This window comes from Scyliorhinus canicula, chromosome 24 (genome assembly GCF_902713615.1).
Source record: "Scyliorhinus canicula chromosome 24, sScyCan1.1, whole genome shotgun sequence".
NCBI classification, from domain to species: Eukaryota; Metazoa; Chordata; class Chondrichthyes; order Carcharhiniformes; family Scyliorhinidae; genus Scyliorhinus; species Scyliorhinus canicula.
The window spans coordinates 16,603,482-16,626,866 of record NC_052169.1 but is presented as its reverse complement, the minus strand read 5'-3'; the positions used below and the strand labels follow the sequence as shown (position 1 = coordinate 16,626,866).

At 51.8% G+C, this 23,385-nt stretch overlaps 1 protein-coding gene across 2 annotated transcripts in view; it reads left to right on the top strand.

Moving 5' to 3' along the window:
- The window catches only part of ca12 (carbonic anhydrase XII), a 67,640-nt gene that overhangs the window by 23,604 nt on the left and 20,651 nt on the right, over positions 1 to 23,385 (top strand). For both annotated transcript variants that reach the window (XM_038784517.1, XM_038784515.1), the window contains exons 3-6: positions 8,756 to 8,929; positions 11,255 to 11,397; positions 19,504 to 19,599; positions 19,691 to 19,754. In XM_038784517.1, coding sequence (XP_038640445.1) covers positions 8,756 to 8,929; positions 11,255 to 11,397; positions 19,504 to 19,599; positions 19,691 to 19,754 — 477 coding nt within the window. The remainder of the gene's footprint in view (positions 1 to 8,755; positions 8,930 to 11,254; positions 11,398 to 19,503; positions 19,600 to 19,690; positions 19,755 to 23,385) is intronic.

Genomic DNA, 23,385 nt, shown 5'->3' with positions numbered 1-23,385 from the left:
GTTGATGCCAGGTCAGGGTTCATGGAGTTTCACGATAGCAAAACTGGCGCCAAACCTGCACCAATTCAGCGACTGTGGAGGGGTTAGCACTGCCGCCACGTGGAACACAATCGATTCCAATGAGAAACGGTGCCAGATTCGCGAATGACACTCAGGAAGCCGACAAGCTGTAGTTACATACACACACACACACACACACACACGCAACCATCCCGGCCAACAAGATGGCACTGTTTGCGCAGGAACGCACCCATACAGCTGATAGGTCGGCTGGGGCCAGAGGGCACCCAGGGGTTAGCCTGGGGGGGGGCACGCACTAGACCCGTGGCCCTCGGTTCCCAGTGGGCGGTTAGCGGCGTGCGCAGTTGAATGGTTGCCTTGCAGGCTGCGGCAATGGGTGTTTCGTGCCCATGCACCCGGAACTCACAGCCCACCTCCCGGCCACCCCTCCACTACCCCCCCCCCCCCCCCCCCCCCCCCCCCCGGGGCCCTGGCTGAAGTCCCCCCCCCCCCCCCCAAAAGCACAAGTGAAGTTCTCGGGACCTGCTTGGCCCGTTGTTAGTGAGGACCCTGAATGAGGCGAGGGGGGGGGGCCTCGCCCCCAACGATGTCCAGAGCACTAATTTCTCTGATTTTTGATGTCCAGAGCCGGGATCGAACCTGGGACCTCGGCGCCGTGAGGCTGCAGGGCTAACCACTGTGCCACCCCTAACAAGCAATTTCACACACCAACGGCAATGTGATGATGACCATTAATTGTTTTTTTTTTCTCCCCCTCACCCCCTCTTCCGCCCTCCCCCTCTTCCCCTCCCATTCTTTCCCCCTCCCACTCTTTCCTCCTCCTTCCCCCTCCCCCTCCCTCCTTCATCCTTCCCCCTCCCCCTCTTATTAATTGTTTTTTTTATTGGTTGAAGGGTAATATTGGCCAAGGTACTGGGGATAACTCCCATCATACTCTTTAAATAGCGCCATGGATTTTTTTACATCCCTCTGAGAGGGCCGGCGGGGCCTGAGTTTAATTTCCCATCTGAAAGATGGTGCCTCCGGCAGTGCAGCACTCCCTCGGTACTGCAGGAGGTGTGCAAACCTAGGCCTGGCTCTCAAGTCTCGGGAGTGGCACAGAACTTTGTGACTCAAAGAGGCAAGAGTGCCACCCACTGAGCGAGGGCTGAACAAGGAGGAAAGAATCAACCTTCCTCTCTGATCTGCTCTGACTGCACAAGACCTCACGGTTGGAAAGGCTTCCTGTCGGGGACGGCCTGTCTCTTGTGGCAGTGACCACACGGCCTGGGAATAATCTCGGCTGCTTCCTGATGGGCACTTGAGGTTTCTGTGGTGTAGCTGACTTGGGAGCCCTCCTGTTCAATAATGATTCTCGCATGTTCTGACCCGGATGCCACGTGTGGAGAACAAGGGCCCCTTTGTGTTGGTGCCCCATCAGGTGTGCTCCAGCTCTCTGCTTGCTCAGATGCCACAGTTCGCCAGTCTATTTGGAGACTTGCTATACCTTCCCTCTGCTTTTCCAAGAATCTTGGTCATTTACATTGGCGTGAACGTTCCGATCGTGTTAGAGCTGGGTGACTGTCGATCTCGCTGTTGCTGGCTCATCCTGTTTTCCGACGTGGTGGAAATGAAATGAAATGAAAATCGCTTATTGTCACGAGTAGGCTCCAAATGAAGTTACTGTGAAAAGCCCCTAGTCGCCACATTCCGGCGCCTGTTCGGGGAGGCCGGTACGGGAATCGAACCGTGCTGCTGGCCTGCCTTGGTCTGCTTTAAAAGCCAGCGATTTAGCCCTGTGCTAAACCATCCCGATAGTAAAATTGGCATTGTGTCAGGTTCGCCTGAGAGAGCAACACTCGACTCCCGCACAGCGCCACCTCTGCACTGTCCTTCCTGAGCTCGATTGTGCCATAGTTCCCTGTATTCACCAGGTCGCTGCTGTGCCAGTGGGGAAAATAAACCTTGTCCAATAGCTATTACTCACTATAGGAATTGTGCAGCACGTAATTATCAGTAAATTACATTAAACTGCTTCCAGTAAATCTGGTTGCCCTGAAGGCCTGGGGCGGGGGTGGCTGCGTCTATGTTTGGAAAAGGATGTCTTGCTTGGACGAAAGTTGTGTTCTGCATGTGGGCAGGTCTGAGTGTGCGTAAACCCTGCAGGGAGCAAGCAGCCTTTGATGAAAGATGTGGGTGTTACGGTGCACCACACACAAATGGTTCATGGCCAATGACGTGAAGCGATCGCTACAGTCAACAGGGTTTGAGGCTGTAGTCACAGGTTAATTCTCCGTGGAAACAAAGAATTTTGTCCTTGACATTGGATGGCTTTTGAGTTAGACCAAATTTGCTCTCCTTGCATACTTGGGGAGGGGGGGGATATTGTGACTATTACAAGTGTGCAGAGGGCCATTAGATTAGTTTGCAGTGTTGGGGCAGCACGGTGGCGCAGTGGTTAGCACTGCTGCCTCACGGTGCCGAGGTCCCAGGTTCGATCCCGGCTCTGGGTCACTGTCCGTGTGGAGTTTGCACATTCTCCCCGTGTTTGCGTAGGTTTCGCCCCCACAACCCAAAGATGTGCAGGGTAGGTGGATTGGTCACGCTAAATTGCCCCTTAATTGGAAAAATGAATTGGGTACTCTAAATTTAAAAAAAACATTAGCTTGCAGTGAAAACCATCCTCATTAACTTGGGGTTGAATTGATGTAGGTTTATAAAATGATGGGACTCTATTGTGTCTATCTGCTGATGCAGAGCAAGGGCAATAGCGTGGGTTCAATTCCCGTACCGGCTGAGGTTATCCATGAAGGCCCCGCCTTCTCAACCTTGCCCCTTGCCTGAGGTGTGGTGATCCTCAGGTTAAATCACCGCCAGTCAGCTCCCCCCCTCCAAGGAGAAAGCAGCCTGTGGTCATCTGGGACTCTGGCGACTTTACTTACTTATCTGCATCAATTCTTTCAACTGCGTAGTTTAACCAGGAGTTCCTGCTATAAGTTATATAAGGGCAGTATTAGGTTGTATATTTTGCAGGGGTCTATGGGGCAGTCAGCACAGATTCACTGACTTCCTTCAATGAAGCACTGGAATTAGTATGATCAGAGTCCCTCTATGACAAGAATTAAATCTCCTGCATCATGATTCAAATTCCAATGGGATCTCCTGGACCAATTGCTTAAGGGGGGCTGGAGAGGAATTTTGACCAATGGGCTTGGGTTTACTGGGCTACAGCCTCGGCCTGGAGATGAAATGAAATGAAATGAAAATCGCTTATTGTCACAAGTAGGCTTCAAATGAAGTTGCTGTGAAAAGCCCCTAGTCGCCACATTCCGGCGCCTGTTCGGGGAGGCTGGTACGGGAATTGATTCGTGCTGCTGGCCTGCCTTGGTCTGCTTTCAAAGCCAGCGATTTAGCCCAGTGTGCTAAACGTGACTCCAAGGGAGTTGTCCGTGTTGTGAAGAATGTGGGTGGGTCGGGGCACGTCCAACTCTTCCGTCTGACGGTGTCACCAGCTCTGATCCTTCACGGCATTGAGTGCGCAAGACAGTTTATTGGGATCAAGAAGCTGGCATCTGCTTTCAACTCCGCCACCACACAATTCACCTGTGCCCACGAAAACCTGAGACGCACATGGCGTCAGCCAGTGACGAAGCGCCATGTTTTTGAGATGGCCCCAAGATGCCAATCCAGGAGGCGATCTTTAGAATCTCTTGCCTGGTCTCCCAGCAAGAAAGACCCTCCTGTATTGAAATGGCGCCTTCCCGTATCACCCCAAAGTGTTCCGCAGCTAACCATGCACTTTTGAATTCTAGTCGCTGTCGTATTGTAGGAAAGGCGTCAGCAATATTTACGCACACCAAGGTCCCACAAATGGCAATATGGTCTTGACCAAATCTTGTGGTAAACCAAGATGGTGCCAGTTTGAAGAAAGGCATGTACGGATGCTGATCTTGGATTGGCTGGCAGCTCCCCGGGGCTCGGTGGGGGAGGGAGTGGGGGGAATTTTTGTCAATTACCTTGACAAATTACCTGTGGGCAGCACGGTAGCACAAGTGGATAGCACTGTGGCTTCACAGTGTCAGGGTCCCAGGTTTGATTCCCCGCTGGGACACTGTCTGGGCGGAGTTTGCACGTTCTCCCCCTGTCTGCGCGGTTTTCCAACGGGTGCTCCAGTTTCCTCCCACTGTCCAAAGACGTGCAGGTTAGGTGGATTGGCCATGCTAAATTGCCCCTAGTGTCCAAAAAGGTTAGGAGGGATTGGGTTAGGGTGGAAGTGAGGGCTTAAGTGGGTCGGTGCAGACTCGATGGGCCAAATGGCCGCCTTAGGGGCTGGTTTAGCACACTGGGCTAAATAGCTGGCTTTTAAAGCAGACCATGGCAGGCCAGCAGCACGGTTCAATTCCCGAACCAGCCTCCCCGAACAGGCGCCGGAATGTGGCGACTAGGGGCTTTTCACAGTAGCTTAATTTGAAGCCTACTCGTGACAATAAGCGATTTTCATTTTCATTTCATTTCATTCTGCACTGTATGTTCTATGTTCTACCTTGCTGGTTCAAGCTGCGTGTGAGAGGAATGTCTGTTTGAGAATGGCTGTAGAGGAACAGGGAACGGTGACTTCCGCTTGGTTTTCTGTTGTGGATGCATTTCTGGATCTCTGCAAACAGCTTCCTGGTGTACAAAATCCCAGACGTGTAAGAGGTTTAATTGTGCTGACGGATGTTTAGTAGGGTAGCATGGTGGTTAGCATAAATGCTTCACAGCTCCAGGGTCCCAGGTTCGGTTCCCAGCTGGGTCACTGTCTGTGCGGAGTCTGCACGTCCTCCCCCTGTGTGCGTGGGTTTCCTCCGGGTGCTCCGGTTTCCTCCCACAGTCCAAAGATGTGCGGGTTAGGTGGATTGGCCATGCTAAATTGCCCGTAGTGTCCTAATAAAAAAAGTAAGGTTAAGGGGGGGGGGGGGGGTTGTTGGGTTACGGGTATAGGGTGGATATGTGGGTTTGAGTAGGGTGATCATGGCTCGGCACAACATTGAGGGCCGAAGGGCCTGTTCTGTGCTGTACTGTTCTATGTTCTATGTTCTATGTCACCCAGCGCTGCTGTCTGCAGACTCTGACCCTCCCCAGAGACTAGATTCAATGTACAGATGATTCACGTTTCATAGAGTCTGGAGTAGGCCATTCGGCCCCTTTCGAGACTGTTTCATGATCAGGGCTAAGCTTTGATCCAATTCTACACACCTACCATTGCCCATTGTTTGTTCTTACTGATGTATCACTGCCAAGGCCGACATTTATTGCCCTTGGGAAGGCAATGGTGAGATAAAGTCTTGAACTGCTGATTCCATGAGATGTAGGTACACCCATAGTGCTGTTAGGGAGGGACTGCCAGGATCTTGACCCACAGACAGCGGAGGATAGGCAAAATATTTCCGAGTCAGGATGGTGAGAGACTTGGAGGGGAACCTCCAGGTGGTGGTGCCCCCGTGTGTCTGCTGCCTTTGTTCTTCTTGTTGGTAGAGGCCATGGGTTTGGAAGGGCTGTTGAAGGAGTCTTGGTGAGTTGCTGCAGTATCTTGTAGATGGTACACACGGCTGCCTCTGATCATCGGTGGCATAACGAGTGGATATTAAAATGGTGGATAGGGTGCCAATCAGGCTGGGTTGTTTTGTCCTGGATGGTGTCAAGCTTCTTGTGTGTTGTTGGAGCCGCGCTCATCCAGACAAGAAGAGAGCATTTTTTTTTTCTCTCGAATTTAGAGTACCCAATTAGTTTTTTTTCCAATTAAGGGGCAATTTAGCGTGGCCAATCCGCCTACCCTGCACATCTTTGGCTTGTGGGGGGTGAGACCCACACGGACACGGGGAGAATGTGCAAACTCCACATGGACAGTGACCTGGGGCCGGGATCGAACCCGGGTCCTCGGCGCCACGAGGCAACAGTGCTAACCATTGCGCTGCCCTAGGGTATTCTATCACACTCCTGACTTGTACCTGGAAGATGGTGGACAGGCATTGGGGGGGGGTCAGGAGGTGAGTTACTCTCCGCAGGATTCCCAGCCCCTGACCTGCTCTTGCAGCCACAGTATTTATATGGTTGGTCCAGTTAAGTTTCTGGTCAAAGGGCACTCGCAGCACGCTGATACTTTTGGTTACTAAAAATCGATCAAAATGAACAACTGATCCAGTGTCAATTGCTGTTTGCGGAACGGAGTTTTAAACTTCTATCCGCTCGACAGTAGCTTACCATGGCTCAGGCTGAGTTACCTGCAAAAGGCTGGCTGGGTGAGGTAGAACGGAGACTATGTACAAACCAGGCTGATTCAGGCACGCATGAAACAGTCTCCCAGTGCGGAGCATTGTATTAAACACACGGCCTTTATCCCTGTCTGAGTTTCCATTCAGAAGCGGGTAGTGACGGCGCCGGAAGATGAAAGCCACTTTTGTGGGCAGTTCCTTTGATCAATTAGCTTTCTGTTTGGTAGTTTCGAACTGAAAAGGGGGTTGAAGGCGAACTGGACCGAGCGTGGAGTGCAGCCTGTATTCACCCGCATGCGGACAAACGACCAGCTCCGTCAGCCTGTTGGAGTGCTCGGCAGGAAGACGGTGTCTGGCGAAGGGCGAAGGGGGCTGATGCAGCTTCACTGGGAATCGGCTAGTCGTGTCTGCAACAATCGGTGAAAGGCCCTGGTTCTCGCGTCCGAGGCTGCAGGCGTGCAGAGTGGGTGGATTGGGCTCGCTAAATTGCCCCTTAATTGGAAAAATGAATTGGGTACTCTAAATTTATAAAACAAAAATAAGGTCACCTTATTTTTAAACTCCAATGAGTACAGACCCAACCTACTCAACCTCTCCTCATAATAAAATCCCCCCATACCCGGGATCAACCCAGTGAACCTTCCCTGGACCCCAATGCCAGTAGATCTTTCATTAGAAAAGAGGAGCAAAACTGTTCACAATTCACTTATTTAGAGTCCTTCCCTCTGGAACTCTCGGCCCACCTCTTTGAACCAACTTTTCATGGTTGAAATCTCCTCTCTTTCTCTTTCATCCATTTGGGCGCCTGTCTTTCCTTCTGTAATATTGGCTTTTGTGACGGCCTGCGTTACATCGAATGTTTGTGAGAATGCCTGTCCGGCGCCTGTGTATCTCCGAAGTTTGCGTACTTTTCTTTTTCCTGTCTTTCGGGTTAGATGTCCCAAATGCCCTCTTGGGGAGGCGTAAAAGATCTCACGCCGCTATTTGAGGGCGAGCAGGAGAGTTCTCCCCAGGGAGGTTGGTTCGGTCAGTTGGCTGGGGTTTGTGATGCAGAGCAACGGCAACTGCGTGGATTCACCTCCCGTACTCATCGAATCCTTACAGTGCAGAAGGAGGCCATTCAACCCATCGAGTCAGGACTCTGACAGAGCTTTCCACCCAAGCTCACTGCACCCCCCCCCCCTTTCCCGGCCCTATCCCCTTACCCTAACCTGCACATCCCTGGAAACTAAGGGGCAATTTAGCACGGCCAATCCACATAGCCCACCTTTGGACTGCGGGAGGAAACCGGAGCACCCGGAGGAAACCCACACAGACACGGGGAGAACGTGCAGACTCCGCGCAGAGGGTTGGATTCTTCGGCCGTGCCCGCCGTAAGATCGCCACGGACGGGACGCGAACCATGTAAATGTCCATTGACCTCGGGCGGGAATGTCCGATAACCCGGCAGGCACGGAAGAAGAATCCCACCCAGACAGTCACCCAAGGCTGGAATTGTACCCAGGAGCTGTGAGGCAGCAGTGCTGACCACTGTGCCGCCTCATACTGGCTGAGGTTATTCAGGCCGCCTTCTCAGCCTGGTCCCTCGCCTGAAGTGTGGTGATCATCAGGTTAAATCACCACCGGTCAGCTCTCTCTCTCTCTCTCAAAGGGGTAGAGCAGCCTTTGGTCCTCCGGGATTAGGGCAACTTTCATTTATTTCTTTATTATTTTAAATGCTGCTTCTCTGTGGGTGGCGCGGTAGCACAGTGGTTAGCACTGTGGCTTCACAGCTCCAGGGTACCGGATTCGATTCCCTGCTGGGTCACTGTCTGTGCGGAGTCTGCACGTTCTCCCCGTGTCTGCGTGGGTTTCCTCCGGGTGCTCCGGTTTCCTCTCACAAGTCCGGAAAGACGTGCTTGTTAGATGAATTGAACATTCTGAATTCTCCCTCTGTGTACCCGAACAGGCGCCGGAGTGTGGCGACTAGGGGCTTTTCACATTAACTTCATTACAGTGTTAACGTCAGCCTACTTGTGACAATAAAGATTATTATATTATTACATAGAGATAAGAGTTTCTGGTTAATGTTACGCAAAGACAACTTGTTGAGGCCACATTGTATTTTTTTTTTTTAAATTTAGATTACCCAATTATTTTTTCCAATTAAGGGGCAATTTAGCCTGGCCAATCCACCTACTCTGCACATTTTTGGGTTGTGGGGGCGAAACCCACGCAGACACGGGAAGAATGTGCAAACTCCACACGGACAGTGACCCAGAGCCGGGATCGAACCTGGGACCTCAGCGCCGTGAGGCGGTTGTGCTAACCACTAGGCCACCGTGCTGCCCTCACATTGTATTTTTAACGGAAAGGAACGGAAAGAATTCTGAGGAGATCTCCGAAACCACGGCGTGATAGCAACAAATGTGATAAATAGCCGCAACATCCCAGGTCTTAATTCTGTTTGACGTGTGCCAACCTGTGTCTGAGCAATGGGTTAAGGGTGGTGTTTCCATTTCCAGGGCCCCATGGTGAAGATCACTGGGCAGCCAGCTATCCCGAATGTGGAAACCATCAGCAGTCCCCAATAGACTTCCACACTAGTACCTACGACCCATCCTTGGAGCCCATCCAGTTGCTAGGCTACAACGTATCAGCAACAGAGACCCTATCCTTAACCAATAACGGACATGCAGGTAAGAGGCAATATTTTTTTTTTAATTTAGAGTACCTTATTATTTTTTTCCAATTAAGGGGCTATTTAGCGTGGCCAATCCACCGACCCTGCACATCTTTGGGTTGTGGGGGTGAGACCCACACAGACACGGGGAGAATGTGCAAACTCCACTCGGACAGTGACCCAGGGCCGGGATCGAACCCGGGTCCCCGGTGCCGTGAGGCAGCGGTGCTAACCACTGCGCCACCCTGCCGCCCAGGTAGAAGGCAATATTGACACACATGTTCCTTCGACCAATCAGAATGTAGAACTAGAATCCTGAGCAAAATCCGCCAATTAAAACAAAGAAATGTTGGACCAATCGAGTACGGTTTGGAACACATTTTAAACCTGTCATTTGTACCTCAACCAGCTAATTACTTTACTGACAGGGTTGCAATTTGACAGACAAGAGGAGGGGGGGGGGGGGGGGGGTGTAGCGGAAGGGGGAAGGTGGAGTCCCATGCAGGTGTGGGGGAATCCCGTGGGCTGGGGGAGTGAGAGGCTCCCGCGGGGGAGAGGGATTAGAAATCCTGTGGGGGTGGCACTCAGCGGAGGGTGGGGGAGACCATTGAAGGATCAACGGGGTGGGGGCTGGGTATTGGGGTGTCCACTGGGCGGTTGGGGAGGGTCCGCTGAAAGGTTGTAGGGGGGTGGGGGTGACGGGGAGGGAGAAAACCGTTGGTCTGGGTGTTTGCGATAGCTCCCCAGAAATTAGAGGTTTTAATTCTTCTAACTTCTTCTGGGCAACTATTGATGTAACACAATCAGAACCATCTGAACTTTGCCTTTTAAACTGCGTTTTCGGATGGTTTGCAGTGCAGGGCAATCACCCCGGGGAAGCCATGCAATCCTTACCTGGAAACATATATCAACGGGATTCCCAATGCACCTTTGGCGAACCCCCACCCCATACGGCACTGGGGAGCGCGAAGGTTAAGGCCCATAATCTCTAAAGATGTGCCCATTATAGATTCTCCCTGGTTTCGACTTGTTAATTCTGGGCATTGCCCACAATTCCTGCAGCTGATCCACTACACCGGTTGGCAGTTTAATAATGTACCCTCGTAATCCCAGGGTCATCAATCCGATTCCATTCGCACTATGCTACCAAACCGAAGCAAAATCAGACACGAGGAGCCCATCCCCTCCCAATTAAATTTGCAACACCTATTAGATCATCAGGGCGGCACGTTGGCACAGTGGTTAGCAGGAGTGGGGTGCGGGCCAGGGTAGGGGGGCTCTTTCGGACGGCCGGTGCAGACCCAATAGGCCTCCTTCCGCACTGCAGGGATTCTACGATCGTGTTCTCTCCCTGACGCCATGTGATTCTTTTTCTAAAAAAGGATTGTATTTATATAGCTCCTTTCTTAACCTTCCGACGTCCCAAAATGCTTTGTGGCCAATGAAGCACCTTTGAAGGGTATATTCACTGTTGTAAATTAAGGAACTCAGCAGCCAGGTTGCTTGTGGGATCTTACTGTGCACGGCAATGTGATTATCACCAGACGGTCCTCTCTTGTGATGTTGGTTATGGGATTATATATCGGGCAGGACATGAAGAAACCTCCCCTGTGCTCTGGTAGCGTTACAAGATCTTTGACGTCAACCCAGAGTGCCGGGGGGGGTGGATTTTAATGTCTTAACCAATAGGTGGCGCTTCTGACAGCAGAGCACCCCCTCAGTACCGTGCGGGAGTATCGTCAGCCTTGGATTTCCGTGCTCGAATCGCCGGAGTGGGATTTGATCTCACCACCATCTGACCCACTAAGGCAACTGCTATCTTCAGCGTTAGCTGTGACAAGTCGCCTGTGTGGTATTATCATAAATGTAAGAACTGCAATGGTTAATGAAATGTCTAGATCAGCCACTAGCGGGAGCTAGAGTTACAAGTATATAAGACTGATGCTAAGCCTTGTGGGGGAGAGAAGTGAAGGAGATGGCTAGAGTACAGACTGAAGGAAAGATAGTGTGAGTGAGAGCAGATCATAGTTTATTATAATGTAGAGATTAGTTGCAGGTGCGTGTAGATTATACGTTAATTGTCAATTGTGTATTGTTTAGGAGTATGTGCCGAATCCAAATTAGTAGTGTTAATAAATTTATAGCTTTGTTCAAGTTAAAGCTATTTTGTGGTCTTTTTGAACACTACGCCAATCATCCTGAATTTAGCAACTCACAGAACACCACAGCCTGCAATCGATCGTAAGGAGCAGTTGCCTGTGGTTCAAGGTTGAAGTGCGAATGGGGGAACCTTGCGTGAGACGTTATCCGGATTTCACTGACTGCTTACCTTTTGTTGCAGTAAAGCTGACCTTGCCCCCCAGCGTGCAAATGATCACTATGTCTCATCGCTACACGGCAGTGCAGCTCCATCTACACTGGGGGAGTGAGACTGAGGCTTTGGGCTCTGAACACACCGTCAGGGGGAAACATTATCCATCGGAGGTAAGGTCATTCAGCCCAGCCTTGGCTCTTTAAAAGCCTTCTCACTGGAACAAAAAAGAAAGACTTGCATTTATATAGCACCGTTTACTACCTCAGGGACTCGAGGTGCTTTTTTACTGTCATAGAATTTATAGTGCAGGAGGAGGCCATTCGGCCCATCGAGCCTGCACCGGCTCGTGGAAAGAGCACCCCACCCAAGGTCAACACCTCCACCCTATCCCCACAACCCAGTAACCCCACCCAACACTAAGGGCAATTTTGGACACTAAGGGCAATTTATCCTGGCCAATCCACCTAACCCGCACACCTTTGGACCGTGGGAGGAAACCGGAGCACCCGGAGGAAACCCACGCACACACGGGGAGGACGTGCAGACAGTGACCCAAGCCGGAATCGAACCTGGGACCCTGGAGCTGTGAAGCAATTGTGCTATCCACAATGCTACCGTGCTGCCCCAGCATGGGATTCTCCACCCCCCCCCAGAGGGTCTCTGGAAGCTCCATCATTGAGCGTGTCCAAGACCAAAATCTATTTCTGGGTAGTAATGACAGCAAGGGATGTGGGGATTGTGGGAGGAAAATTGGGTCGAGATGGATGATCAGGCAGGACTTAGCTGAACGGTGGGCGCATCGGGTTTGAGGGGCTGAATGGCCTCCTTCCTGTCCTAATGTTCCTACGTTCTGAGTGACACTCCCAAACAAGCTGTGGAATTCACGAGTATCACCGTACCTCTGCAACCACACACACATTCCAACAGCGAGTCAGGAACAGCTGTTCCCTGAGTCAGTGAGAGTCCTCCGGGTTTCCTCCGGGTGCTCCGGTTTCCTCCCACAGTCCAAAGATGTGCAGGTTAGGTGGATTGGCCATGGTAAATTGCCCTTAGTGTCCAAAATTGCCCTTAGTGTTGGGTGGGGATAGGGTGGAGGTGTTAACCTTGGGTAGGGTGCTCTTTCCAGGAGCCGGTGCAGACTCGATGGGCCGAATGGCCTCCTTCTGTACTGTAAATTCTATGATCTATAATTCTATGAATTCTATCCTCCGTTTAGGAAGTTCCTGTTGGTCATGCCGAGTTCAGTTTATTTTGGGCAGGTCCATCTTGCCAGGAGCAGTTTCCTTTGTAAATGCAATGGAACCAGTTCAGTTCAGGCTAGAGCCAGTTTAAGTGATGAGATGACAAACGGAACTGGGAGGAAATCTTATCCATCAGCCAATACCTTGCCACACCGAGGCACTAAAATATAGTTTGAATAAACGGGTGATCACAGGCATTGCCAAGGGGTGTTCCAGGGATTCGGTGTATCAGCAAATCCCCAGGTTTATCGCTAGTGCTGACAAAGGAAATTATCAAGAAAGTGCTGCTTTTGTCCCTGACACTTCTCTCTCTTTCCTTTTGCTCGCTCCCTCCCTCTCGCTCCCTCTCCATTCCCCTCCCTCACCATGTCCCTCCCACTCCCTCTCTCTCCCTCCCCGTCCCTCATTCTCTGTCTCTCCCATTCCGTCTCTCTCCCTTCCCCCTCCCTCACTCTCTGTCTGTCCCGCTCTCAGGGGTTGGTTTAGCACAGGGCTAAATAGCTGGCTTTGAAAGCAGACCAAGGCAGGCCAGCAGCGTGGGTTCAATTCCCGTACCAGCCTCCCCGAATGTGGCGACTAGGGGCTTTTCACAGTAACTTCATTTGAAGCCTACTCGTGACAATAAGTGATTTTCATTTCATTTTTTTCATTTCATTTTCTCCATACCCACTCTAGTTCCTCTCCCCAGCTTCTCCCCATCACTGAAGTCCCTCAACCCCATGCATCATTCTGATAAATTTCGAATGCACCATTTCCAAGATCTGAATAGTAATAATAGACGTCCTTCTTAAAGTGAGATCCCCAGAATTGGACACAAACTGGGCCTAAATGATGATTTCGGATATCCTTCCTTTATATTCAATTTGTCTATTAATGTGTGCAGTTTTGGTCACCGTATTTAGGGAAGGGTGTAAATGCGTTGGTGGAGTTTCAGAGGTTTGCTGGATTGATACCTGGAATGAGCGGCTTGTTCTCAGAGGGAAGGTTGGACAGACTTGAGCCACTGGAGTTTAGAAGAGTGAGGGGGTGACTTGATTGAAGTTTATAAGATCCAGGGGCGGGACTTTCCGCAAACCGGCGGCGGGGCGGGCAACTCCGGTGGGACGGAGTGGCGCAAATCACTCCGGCGTCGGCCCGCCCCGAAGGTACGGAATCCTCCGCACCTTCAGGGGCTAGGCCGGTGACGGAGTGGTTTGCGCCGCGCCATCCGGTGCGGAAGGGCCTCTGCCAGCCGGCGCGAGTTGGCGCATGAGCGGGAGCGCCAGCGTGTGCTGGCATCGTCCCAGCGCATGCACGGGGGGGGGGGTTCATCTCAGCGTCGGCCATCAGCAGCCGACGTGGAATAGAGTTCCCCCACGGCACAGGCCCGCCTGCGGATCGGTGGGCTCCGATCGCGGGCCAGGCCACCCTGGGGGCACTCCCTGGGGCCAGATCCCCCCGCCACCCCCCCACCCCCCCCCGCCCCGATGACACCGGAGGCCGCCCGCGGAGCCGGGTCCCGCCGGTAAGTACCTACCTTCATTTACGCCGGCGGGGACCCGGCCTAAAACGGGTGGTCGCTTATCCCATCGCGGGCCGGAGAATTCGGGCGACCCCGGGGCCCATTGCGTCGCGCCCATTCTCCGAGGCGGGCGACGCGATTCGCGCTGGGGGGATTCTTGGGGGGGGGCCGGAGAATTCGGCGGCTGGCGGGATTCACGCCGACCCCCGCCGATTCTCCGACCCGGCGGGGGAATCCCGCCCCTGACAAGGTGGGCGTGGAGAGGATGTGTCCTCTAGCATTTGACAATGAGGGGGGAATAGTTTTGTAATGAAGGCTCTCCCTTAAAGGACAGAGACGAGGAGAATGTTTTCCTCTCTGAGGATTGTGCGACTTGGGAACGCCCTGCCTCGGAGGACTGTGGAGGCCGGGAGTCACTGAATATTTTTAAGGGGGAGGTAGATTGATCCCCTTGTCCATTAAGGGGGTGGGTATATGTGAATGTGAAACTTATTTAAAAAAGAGTACCCAATTTTTTTTCCAATTAAGGGGCAATTTAGCGCGGCCAATCCACCTACCCTGCACATCTTTAGATTGTGGAGGCGAGACCCACGCAGACACAGGGAGAATGTGCAAACTCCACACGGACAGTGACCCGGGGCTGGGATTTGAACCCGGGTCCTCAGCGCTGTAGTCCCAATTGCTAACCACTGCGCCACCGTGTTACCCACGGAGAAAGTTGCTCTGGGTGGGTGAATTTAGATGGGCTGAGTGGCCCCTCTCATCCCGAAATGGAGTATCGGATCCGTGTCCGTTTGGAAACTCCTCTTTGGTATCATATCTCCGTCCCTTATTGGTGTGAGGAGAGGGCGAGGCGATTGGCTCCGACCCGCTTTCACATCCGGCAGGAGCTCACAGTGGTTGGACGCTGCTCGTGGGGCAAGAGGACTTCACTGAACCCGGAGCTCTGACAGCTAATCGAGCAAATTGGGGGCCATGCTGGGGTGTGGGGGGGAGGGAGTGGCAGGAGCTCAGATTCCGAAGATTTCTGCAGCTGTCTTTAAGCCAAAGGCAGGTCCCAGGGAGAATGCTGGAACATGTCTTCATATTCCCAAGATTGCGGTCCTTTGTAACTCAGGACCAAGTCCAGAGGGATGGGTGGTGGGGGGGGGGGCAGGGCAGTGTTAATGTCGGCGGTATCAGCGGCTGATGGAGTGTTGATCATGGAGGGCAGGTTATTTCTGGGAGCAGACACACAGAGAGACTGGGAAATCTCTGGCAGAAGGCAACGTGTTCACGTCTGGTGTGTGAGGCTGTGTCTGACCTGCAGATGGAAATAAAATGAAAGTGGTCCCCCCCCCCACCCTGCACCGACCACCCCCCCTTCACCCAACACCCCCTGAGAAGACAGGATAATTACAGCACAAGCTGATCACAGCTTAGGGCTACACTTGTCTGTCTGACAGACCTCCTCCATCTGCGTCAAATTGAAGTCTTCCGGAGGAAAAGCTGCCCCACTAATCGCTGCTGTGATCTTTTTTTATTTTCAATTTGCTTTATGGTTCCCTGGAATTCAGGACTGAATGGAATAACGGCAGACACACAGACATGCCAGGCTGTGTTCCCGAGAGCTCCAGTTCCATATCTGCTTGGATTTGGCTGCTCACTTTGTCAGTGATCACTAAGCCAGACCATAGTGTCCACAGTGATCACTAAGCCAGACCATAGTGTCCACAGTGATCAATAAGCCAGACCATAGTGTCCACAGTGATCACTAAGCCAGGCCATAGTGTCCACAGTGATCACTAAGCCAGACCATAGTGTCCACAGTGATCACTAAGCCAGACCATAGTGTCCACAGTGATCACTAAGCCAGACCATAGTGTCCACAGTGATCACTAAACCAGACCATAGTGTCCACAGTGATCACTAAGCCAGGCCATAGTGCCCACAGTGATCACTAAGCCAGGCCATAGTGTCCACAGTGATCACTAAGCCAGACCATAGTGTCCACAGTGATCACTAAGCCAGACCATAGTGTCCACAGTGATCACTAAGCCAGACCATAGTGACCACGGTGATCACTAAGCCAGGCCATAGTGTCCATACAGTGATCAGCAAGCCAGACCATAGTGACCACAGTGATCACTAATCCAGGCCATAGTGACCACAGTGATCAGCAAGCCAGGCCATTAGGACCACAGTGATCACTAAACCAGGCTATAGTGAACACAGTGATCACTAAACCAGACCATAGTGTCCACAGTGATCAGCAAGCCAGGCCATAGTGACCACAGTGATCACTAAACCAGGCTATAGTGACCACAGTGATCAGCAAGCCAGGCCATAGTGACCACAGTGATCACTAAACCAGGCTATAGTGACCACAGTGATCAGCAAGCCAGGCCATAGTGACCACAGTGATCACTAAACCAGGCTATAGTGTCCACAGTGATCAACAAGCTAGACCATAGTGTCCACAGTGACCACTAAGCCAGGCCGTAGCTTCCGCAGTGGCCGAATGGAGCTCTTTGAGCCCCCCCCCCCCCCCACCCCCCCCGCAGTCCGCCCTGCTGAATTCCGACAAGGGGCAGCCATCTCTGATATGAGTCATTGATTGGGGAGCACCAAAGCTCCAGTCCAGGTTCCCTGCAAGGCCCTGCTTTTGCCAATGTGTTGCACACAGGCCTTGGCCAGTGTGCTTGAGGGGTGCCCAGTGTTGGCTTGCCCGTTGAAGCCAGGCGGGCGGGCTGTGGAATCTCTGATGAGGAAGTGTTTTTTTAATGGTGATTAGGGGTTAGTTATCTCAGCTGGCTGGACGGCCGGCTCGTGATCCGAGAGTTGCCAACTGCACCGGTTCAATTCCCGCACCGGCTGACGTCATCCATGAAGGCCCCGCCTTCTCAACTGTTGCCTGAGGTGTGGTGACCCTCCGGTTAAATCACCACCCTCTCCCTCAAAGGGGAAGAGCAGCCTATGGTCCTCGAGGATTAAGGTAACTTTCGTTGGTTCCATTCCTGCTGTTCACTAACACGGTGGTCTCAGCCATACAGGCCGGCGTGACCAGCAGCTGGATTAGTAAGGTCTCCTCTAAACCTTACTTCCATGCCCCCTGGCCATTGATCCTTCCATCAAGGGGAAATGTCTCTTCCTGTCTACTCTATCTACGCCCCTCATAATTTTATACATCTCAATCACGCCCCACCTCAGTCTCCTCTGCTCCAAGGAAAACAATCCAATCTCTCTTTATAACTAAAGCTCTCCAGCCCAGGCAACATCCTGGTAAATCTCCTCTGCACCCTTTCCAGTGCTATCACATCCCTCCCTTCTTCTTATGTCTTCTTGAACTGCTGCAGTCCGTGTCGCATAGGCACACTCAGAGTCTTTTGTTACCTTACTGTAGTGTGTTTGGTAGCACTACTGTATGTAACATGCATTACTCAATCCAGTTGCGGCAGAAGCTTTCCGCACCTTGATGAAGAAGGCTCGAAGCCATCCAGAGGTATTGAAAGGTTAATTGAGTAGCAGAATTTAACAACTGTGTGTGTTCTTACTTTGAGATCAATACCAGTAGAAAGGTTACTACAGTAGCTATGTCTGACCACACTAGTAGCCCTGAGCGAGAACTATGCTTCTGCTCTCGTCACAGTCTAATCACCCAGAGAGGCTTGGAGCCGCTTGCATCTGCTTTTATACCCACCAGTGCTGCCCCCTAGTGATCTTTCAATTTCCCATTAACCCCTTATGTACATACTCATGTAAAGATCACTACACAGCGGGAGGGAGGCCTGGAGGAGAAATTGCAGGTTCAATGTTATCGATGATTCTTAAGGAAGTGACAGTGACATATACGGCTTTACAACTAAGGAGTGCCTTGGGAAGACTGGTGCTGAACAGATTCGAGAAGTATCTTCCGCAGAGATTTGTGACTGGGTCCACTTGCAGATCGTTTGGTCTTGAGCACAGTCTCAACATTTGTGGATGGCACAACAATCTTGGCAAAAGACCTGGAGGACGGCACAGGCTGGTTATGGGATGGGCAGATGCAATTCAGGGGAGGCAGTGGTGTTGCCACGAGACTAGTAATCCAGAGACCCAGAGCAAGATCTCGGGACCAGGGTTCCAATCCCATCACCACAGATGGTGAAATGTGGAATTAAAAATCTAATGATGACCATGAAACCCATTATTGACTGTTGTAAAAACCCGTCTGGTTCATTAATGTCCCTTTTGGTCTGGCCTACATTTGACTCCAAGTCCCGGCTCTGGGTCACTGTCCATGTGGAGTTTGCACATTCTCCCCTTGTTTGTGTGGGTTTTGCCCCCGCAACCCAGCAACGGGGCAGCACGGTAGCATTAGATATAGAACAGTGCAGCACAGAACAGGCCCTTCGGCCCTCGATGTTGTGCCGAGCAATGATCACCCTACTCAAGTCAACGTATCCACCCTACACCAGGAACCCAACAACCCCCCCATTAACCTTAACTTTAAGGACACTAAGGGCAATTTAGCATGGCCAATCCACCTAACCCGCACATCTTTGGACTGTGGGAGGAAACCGGAGCACCCGGAGGAAACCCACGCACACACGGGGAGGACGTGCAGACTCCACCCAGACAGTGACCCAACCGAGAATCGAACCTGGGACTCTGGAGCTGTGAAGCATTTATGCTAACCACCATGCTACCATGTTGCCGTACCATACTGTCCATTGTGGGTAGCACAATTGCTTCACAGCTCCAGGGTCCCAGGTTCGATTCCCGGCTTGGGTCACTGTCTGTGCGGAGTCTGCACATCCTCCCCGTGTGTGCGTGGGTTTCCTCCGGGTGCTCCGGTTTCCTCCCATAGTCCAAAGATGTGCAGGTTAGGTGGATTAGCCATGTTAAATTGCCCTTAGTGTCCAAAATTGCCCTTACTGTTGGGTGGGGTTACTGGGTTATGGGGATAGGGTGGAGGTGTTGACCTTGGGTAGAGTGCTCCTTTCAGGAGCCGGTGCAGACTCAATGGGCCGAATGGCCTCCTACTGCACTGTAAATTCTATGATCTATGATCTATGTGCAGAGTAGGTGGATTGGCCACGCTAAATTGCCCCATAATTGGAAAAAATGAATCGGGTACTCTCAATTTAAAAAAAAAAGCTGTCAGACCGGCCGAGCTTTTCCACCACATCCTGCTTCTAACTTCAGATTTTCGGCAACCAGGACAGCACGGTGACTCAGTGGTTAGCATTGCCGCCTCAGGGCGCTGAGGTCCCAGGTTCAATCCCGGCTCTGGATCACTGTCCGTGTGGAGTTTGCACATTCTCCCCCTGTCTGTGTGGGTTTCGCTCCCACAACCCAAAGATGTACGGGATAGGTGAATTGGACACGCTGAATTGCCCCTTAATTGGAAAAGAATGAATTGGGTACTCTAAATTTAAAATAAATTCGGCAACCGCAGGATTTTAGTTTTATTACGAACGATTAAAGCATTGCAGAGAATGGAACGATACAATTGAGATTATCAAAGCAGTAATTAAGTACAGTGACCTTTCATCTCCACTTTGTCAATTCAGCTCCATGTTGTCCATTATAACTCGGAGAAGTACAACAATATTTCCATGGCACAGGACAAGGGCGATGGGCTGGCTGTCCTGGGCATTCTTCTTCAGGTAACCATTTTGAAACACTTGAGCATTCATTCACGTGCTGCGCGTGTCGATGACGTCAGCTCCCAAAACCAACACCGTTTCTCCGTTTCAGATTGGGCCCTTCAACCCAGCTTATGAGAAGATTTTTTCTCATTTGACAGAAATTCGATTTAAAGGTGAGTGCCACTGATTTGACAAAGGGCGGGGGGGGGGGGGGGGGGGGGGGGGGGTCTCACAAGATGGTACTTGGCTCCGTGTCTGCGTAGGTCTCGCCCCCACAGCCCAAAGATGTGCAGGGTAGGTGGATTGGCCACGCTAAATTGCCCCTTGATTGGATAAATGTTTTAAAGGTGAGCACGTAATAGAACCGTAAACGCGAAAGCATCCTTCACAAAGAGAAACCAGAAGACGAACAGAGTTTGGGAGTTGGCAGAAAGTCTGGTCGAAGGGGTGGATTAGGGAAAGGGGGCGAGTTTGTTTTGGAACTCCTGACAATAAGGATATTGTTACAATCCCAGTTGATGTTATAACCATGCGGAGAGATCCTAGAATGGAACCCTGGCTCAAAAGACAATGGGCGGGATTCTCCGTAGCCCGATGCCGAAATCGGGATTAGTGATCGAGCGGAGAATGGACTCCGACGCCGGATCTGGGGCAGGCTCTGGTTTGCGATGCTCCGCCCCCTGTAGACCGGCGTCATCAGGACGCGTGCGCCATGCGCAGTTGCAAAGCCGTTGCCGCCTCATCGGCCGGCCCACCCACGATGCTCCGCCCCCGATGGGATGAATTCCCGATGGCGCAGGACACGTGTGGTCACACAAATCGCGAACCGAGTGTGGTGGCGACAGACTGTGTCCAGCACTACCCCACTCAGCTGGGATCTGATGTGCTTTCTGTGCTGGTCAAACATCGACTGCAACTGGATGCAGTAAAACGGAAAACAGGCTTCCGACACAGGAGATGGTCCAACACTGTTTTATCAAACCTGTTGATTGCTGTACATAATCTGCTGTGGGTTGACACTAACCTAACTGATAACCTCGTACTGGCTTGACCAGACTAGCTCTCTACCACATGGTGATGATGTTCATTGGCCTGTGCACTGCGACTATCTTCCTAGCCGTGTCCTGTGATAGAGGGAGAGCCTTAATGCCCTGTGGGCTTTATAGTGGTGGTGTCCTGTCTGGTGATTGGTTGATCTGTGTCGTGATATCTCATGATATACATGAGTGGATATTATGACATCTCCCCCTTTTAAAATAAATTTGGAACGTGGCTGTATATGCATGCATAACTATGTACAAGTGGGGATTAAATGAACGTATGTACATGGGAAGGTGTCTATCCCATGCCTGGCAAACGTCTCTTCGCAGGCTTTGATGACGGACTTGGACGTGAGGTCCGACAGTTTCACCACTTCCGGGTAGCTGGAGAAGTAGTCGACCATTGGCGTGAAAGAGGTCTATCCCCACCTTGGGCCACGGAGAGGTCATGCTCCCGTGCTGTTGCAGCGTTTCCTTGGGCTGAGCTGGTTGAAACGTCTGGAATGTTGTGCAGTTGAGGACTGTGTTGGCAATGTCCTGGCTGAAGCCAGGCCAGCAAACTGCCTGCCGAGCTATGCGTCAACATTTCTCGACCCCCAGGTGACCCTCATGGATCTGCCTGAGCACCATGTTTTGCATGCTTAGGGGAATGACGATTCTATCTAGTTTAAGAAGGATCCCCTCAACAACCGTCTGCTCGTCCTTAACGTTGAAGAACTGGGGGCACTGCCCCTTTTGCCAGCCATGGGCAAGGTGCTTCATCACGCGCTGCGGTAGGGGATCTTTGGCAGTTTCTTCACGTATTTGTATAACTCGTTCATCAGTGGCTGGGAGGTTGCTGGCACACAACTGTACCTGTGCTTCAATGTGGCACACAGCGTGGTGACGGATCGGTATAGGGCATCCGCGACGATCAGCTCCTTATCCGGTGTGTAGACGAGTTCGAAGTCATAGCTGCGTTTTCAGACGATCCTTGAGAGGAGCCGGCACCCAGCGCGGTGCATGGATAACTGGGATGGCATTCGGTTTGAGCAATATCTTGTAACGATATGGGAGCGTGCCCATTCCATCAAACACGTTGTGGTATTGCGTGAGAATGTCGTCTATCTCAGCCTGGAGAGTTACATTGGGCGAGGCAGTCGCCGGTGTCGAGGACATGGCATGGACGCGCTGGACCAGATTTAGGAGTTTGCAGGCGTGAGCACCGAGCAGGGATGCCTTGTCAGGCCGGACGATCTTGAATCGTAACGTCACCTTGATTGCCTTGTGAGATACACCTAGCTGACACGATCCACCGGCAGCTATGGCATTGCCATTGTAGTCAAGGAGCTGGCAGGCTGGTGGAAGAATGCGAGGTTGGTCCCGGATGCTGTCGAGGTCCGAATGTGATATGAGGTTTGCAGATGCGCTAGTGTCCAATTTAAATTGGATGTGAGACTGGTTAACCATGATGACAGCACACCACTCGTCGTCAGGATCCACAGTGAGGATTGAAAGGCGGTTTGCATGCACGGTGGAGGCCAACTCGCGCGTGGTGATTATGCCCACCCAATATGGAGACTCGAGGCAGTCAGCATCGGGGTCCGTTGGGATCCGAATCCTGCATACCTTGTTGTACGCAGCGAACACGTCTGCGCAGCAGCTGGGATCGCTGGCTGATGGTTGGTGGAGCGGACCTGCATAAGGCCGCATAATGCCCAGGGTTTCCACACTGTAGACATTGCCTTCCTTTGGCTGGACATTGCCGCTTTAAATAGGCGGAGCCACAATTTGGACACATCATGATGCTGATGTCAGCGCGTTCTGTGCGCCATCGCGCATGCGCAGTGCGGTGGGCCGACATTCGCACATGCGCATCGGGGTCTTCGGCCTTGTTGTCCACCCGTTCGCGCGCGCATGCGTAGGGACCCTGGAAAAGCGCGTGAAACGGCCACTCTCCTCGATGCTCAGGCCTTGCATTTTTGCACTGGCCTGCACCCTTTCTGCCTCATCGGAGGCTAGCTTTGCATTTTCTGCCGCCTTGATGCGGGAGTAACGATTCCTGGCATGCTCATGGACAACGCACGTTTCGATGGTGATGGTCAACTGTTTGATTTTGAGGAGCTGCTCCCTCAGGGAGTCGGACTGGACCCCGAAAATGAACTGATCCCGGATCATGGAATCAGCCGTCGAGTCATAATTACGTAACTGCGCTAAGATGCGGAGATGGGTCAAGAAGGACTGAAAAGGTTCATCCTTACCCTGAAGCCTCTGTTGGAAGATGTACCGTTCAAAGCTCTCATTCACCTCAATGTTGCAGTGGTTGCCGAATTTCAGAACCGTCTTGATCTTCGTCATCGGCAAATGTGAGCGAGTTACAGATGTGGATGACGTGATCCCCCGCAGTTGACACGAACAGCGCGATCTTTCGGGCATCCGATGCTGACTCGAGTTTGGAGGCCTCGATATACAGGAGGAACCTCTGTTTGAAGACTTTCCAGTTGGCGCTGAGGTTGCCGGAGATCCGGAGGAGGTTGGATCTTTTCCATGCCGCTGGATGGCTGTGTGCTGGTCTTTGCAGATTCACTCGAGGAAGGTTCGTTATAGTTAATTACTCTCTGGTACCATGATGTGTTATCTGTGCTGGTCTAACGTCGACTGCAACTGGATGCAGTAAAACGAGAAACAGGCTTCTGACACAGGAGATGGTCCAACACTGTTTTATCGAACCTGTTGATTGCTGTACATAATCTTCAGTGGGTTGACACTCTATTAACCTAACTGA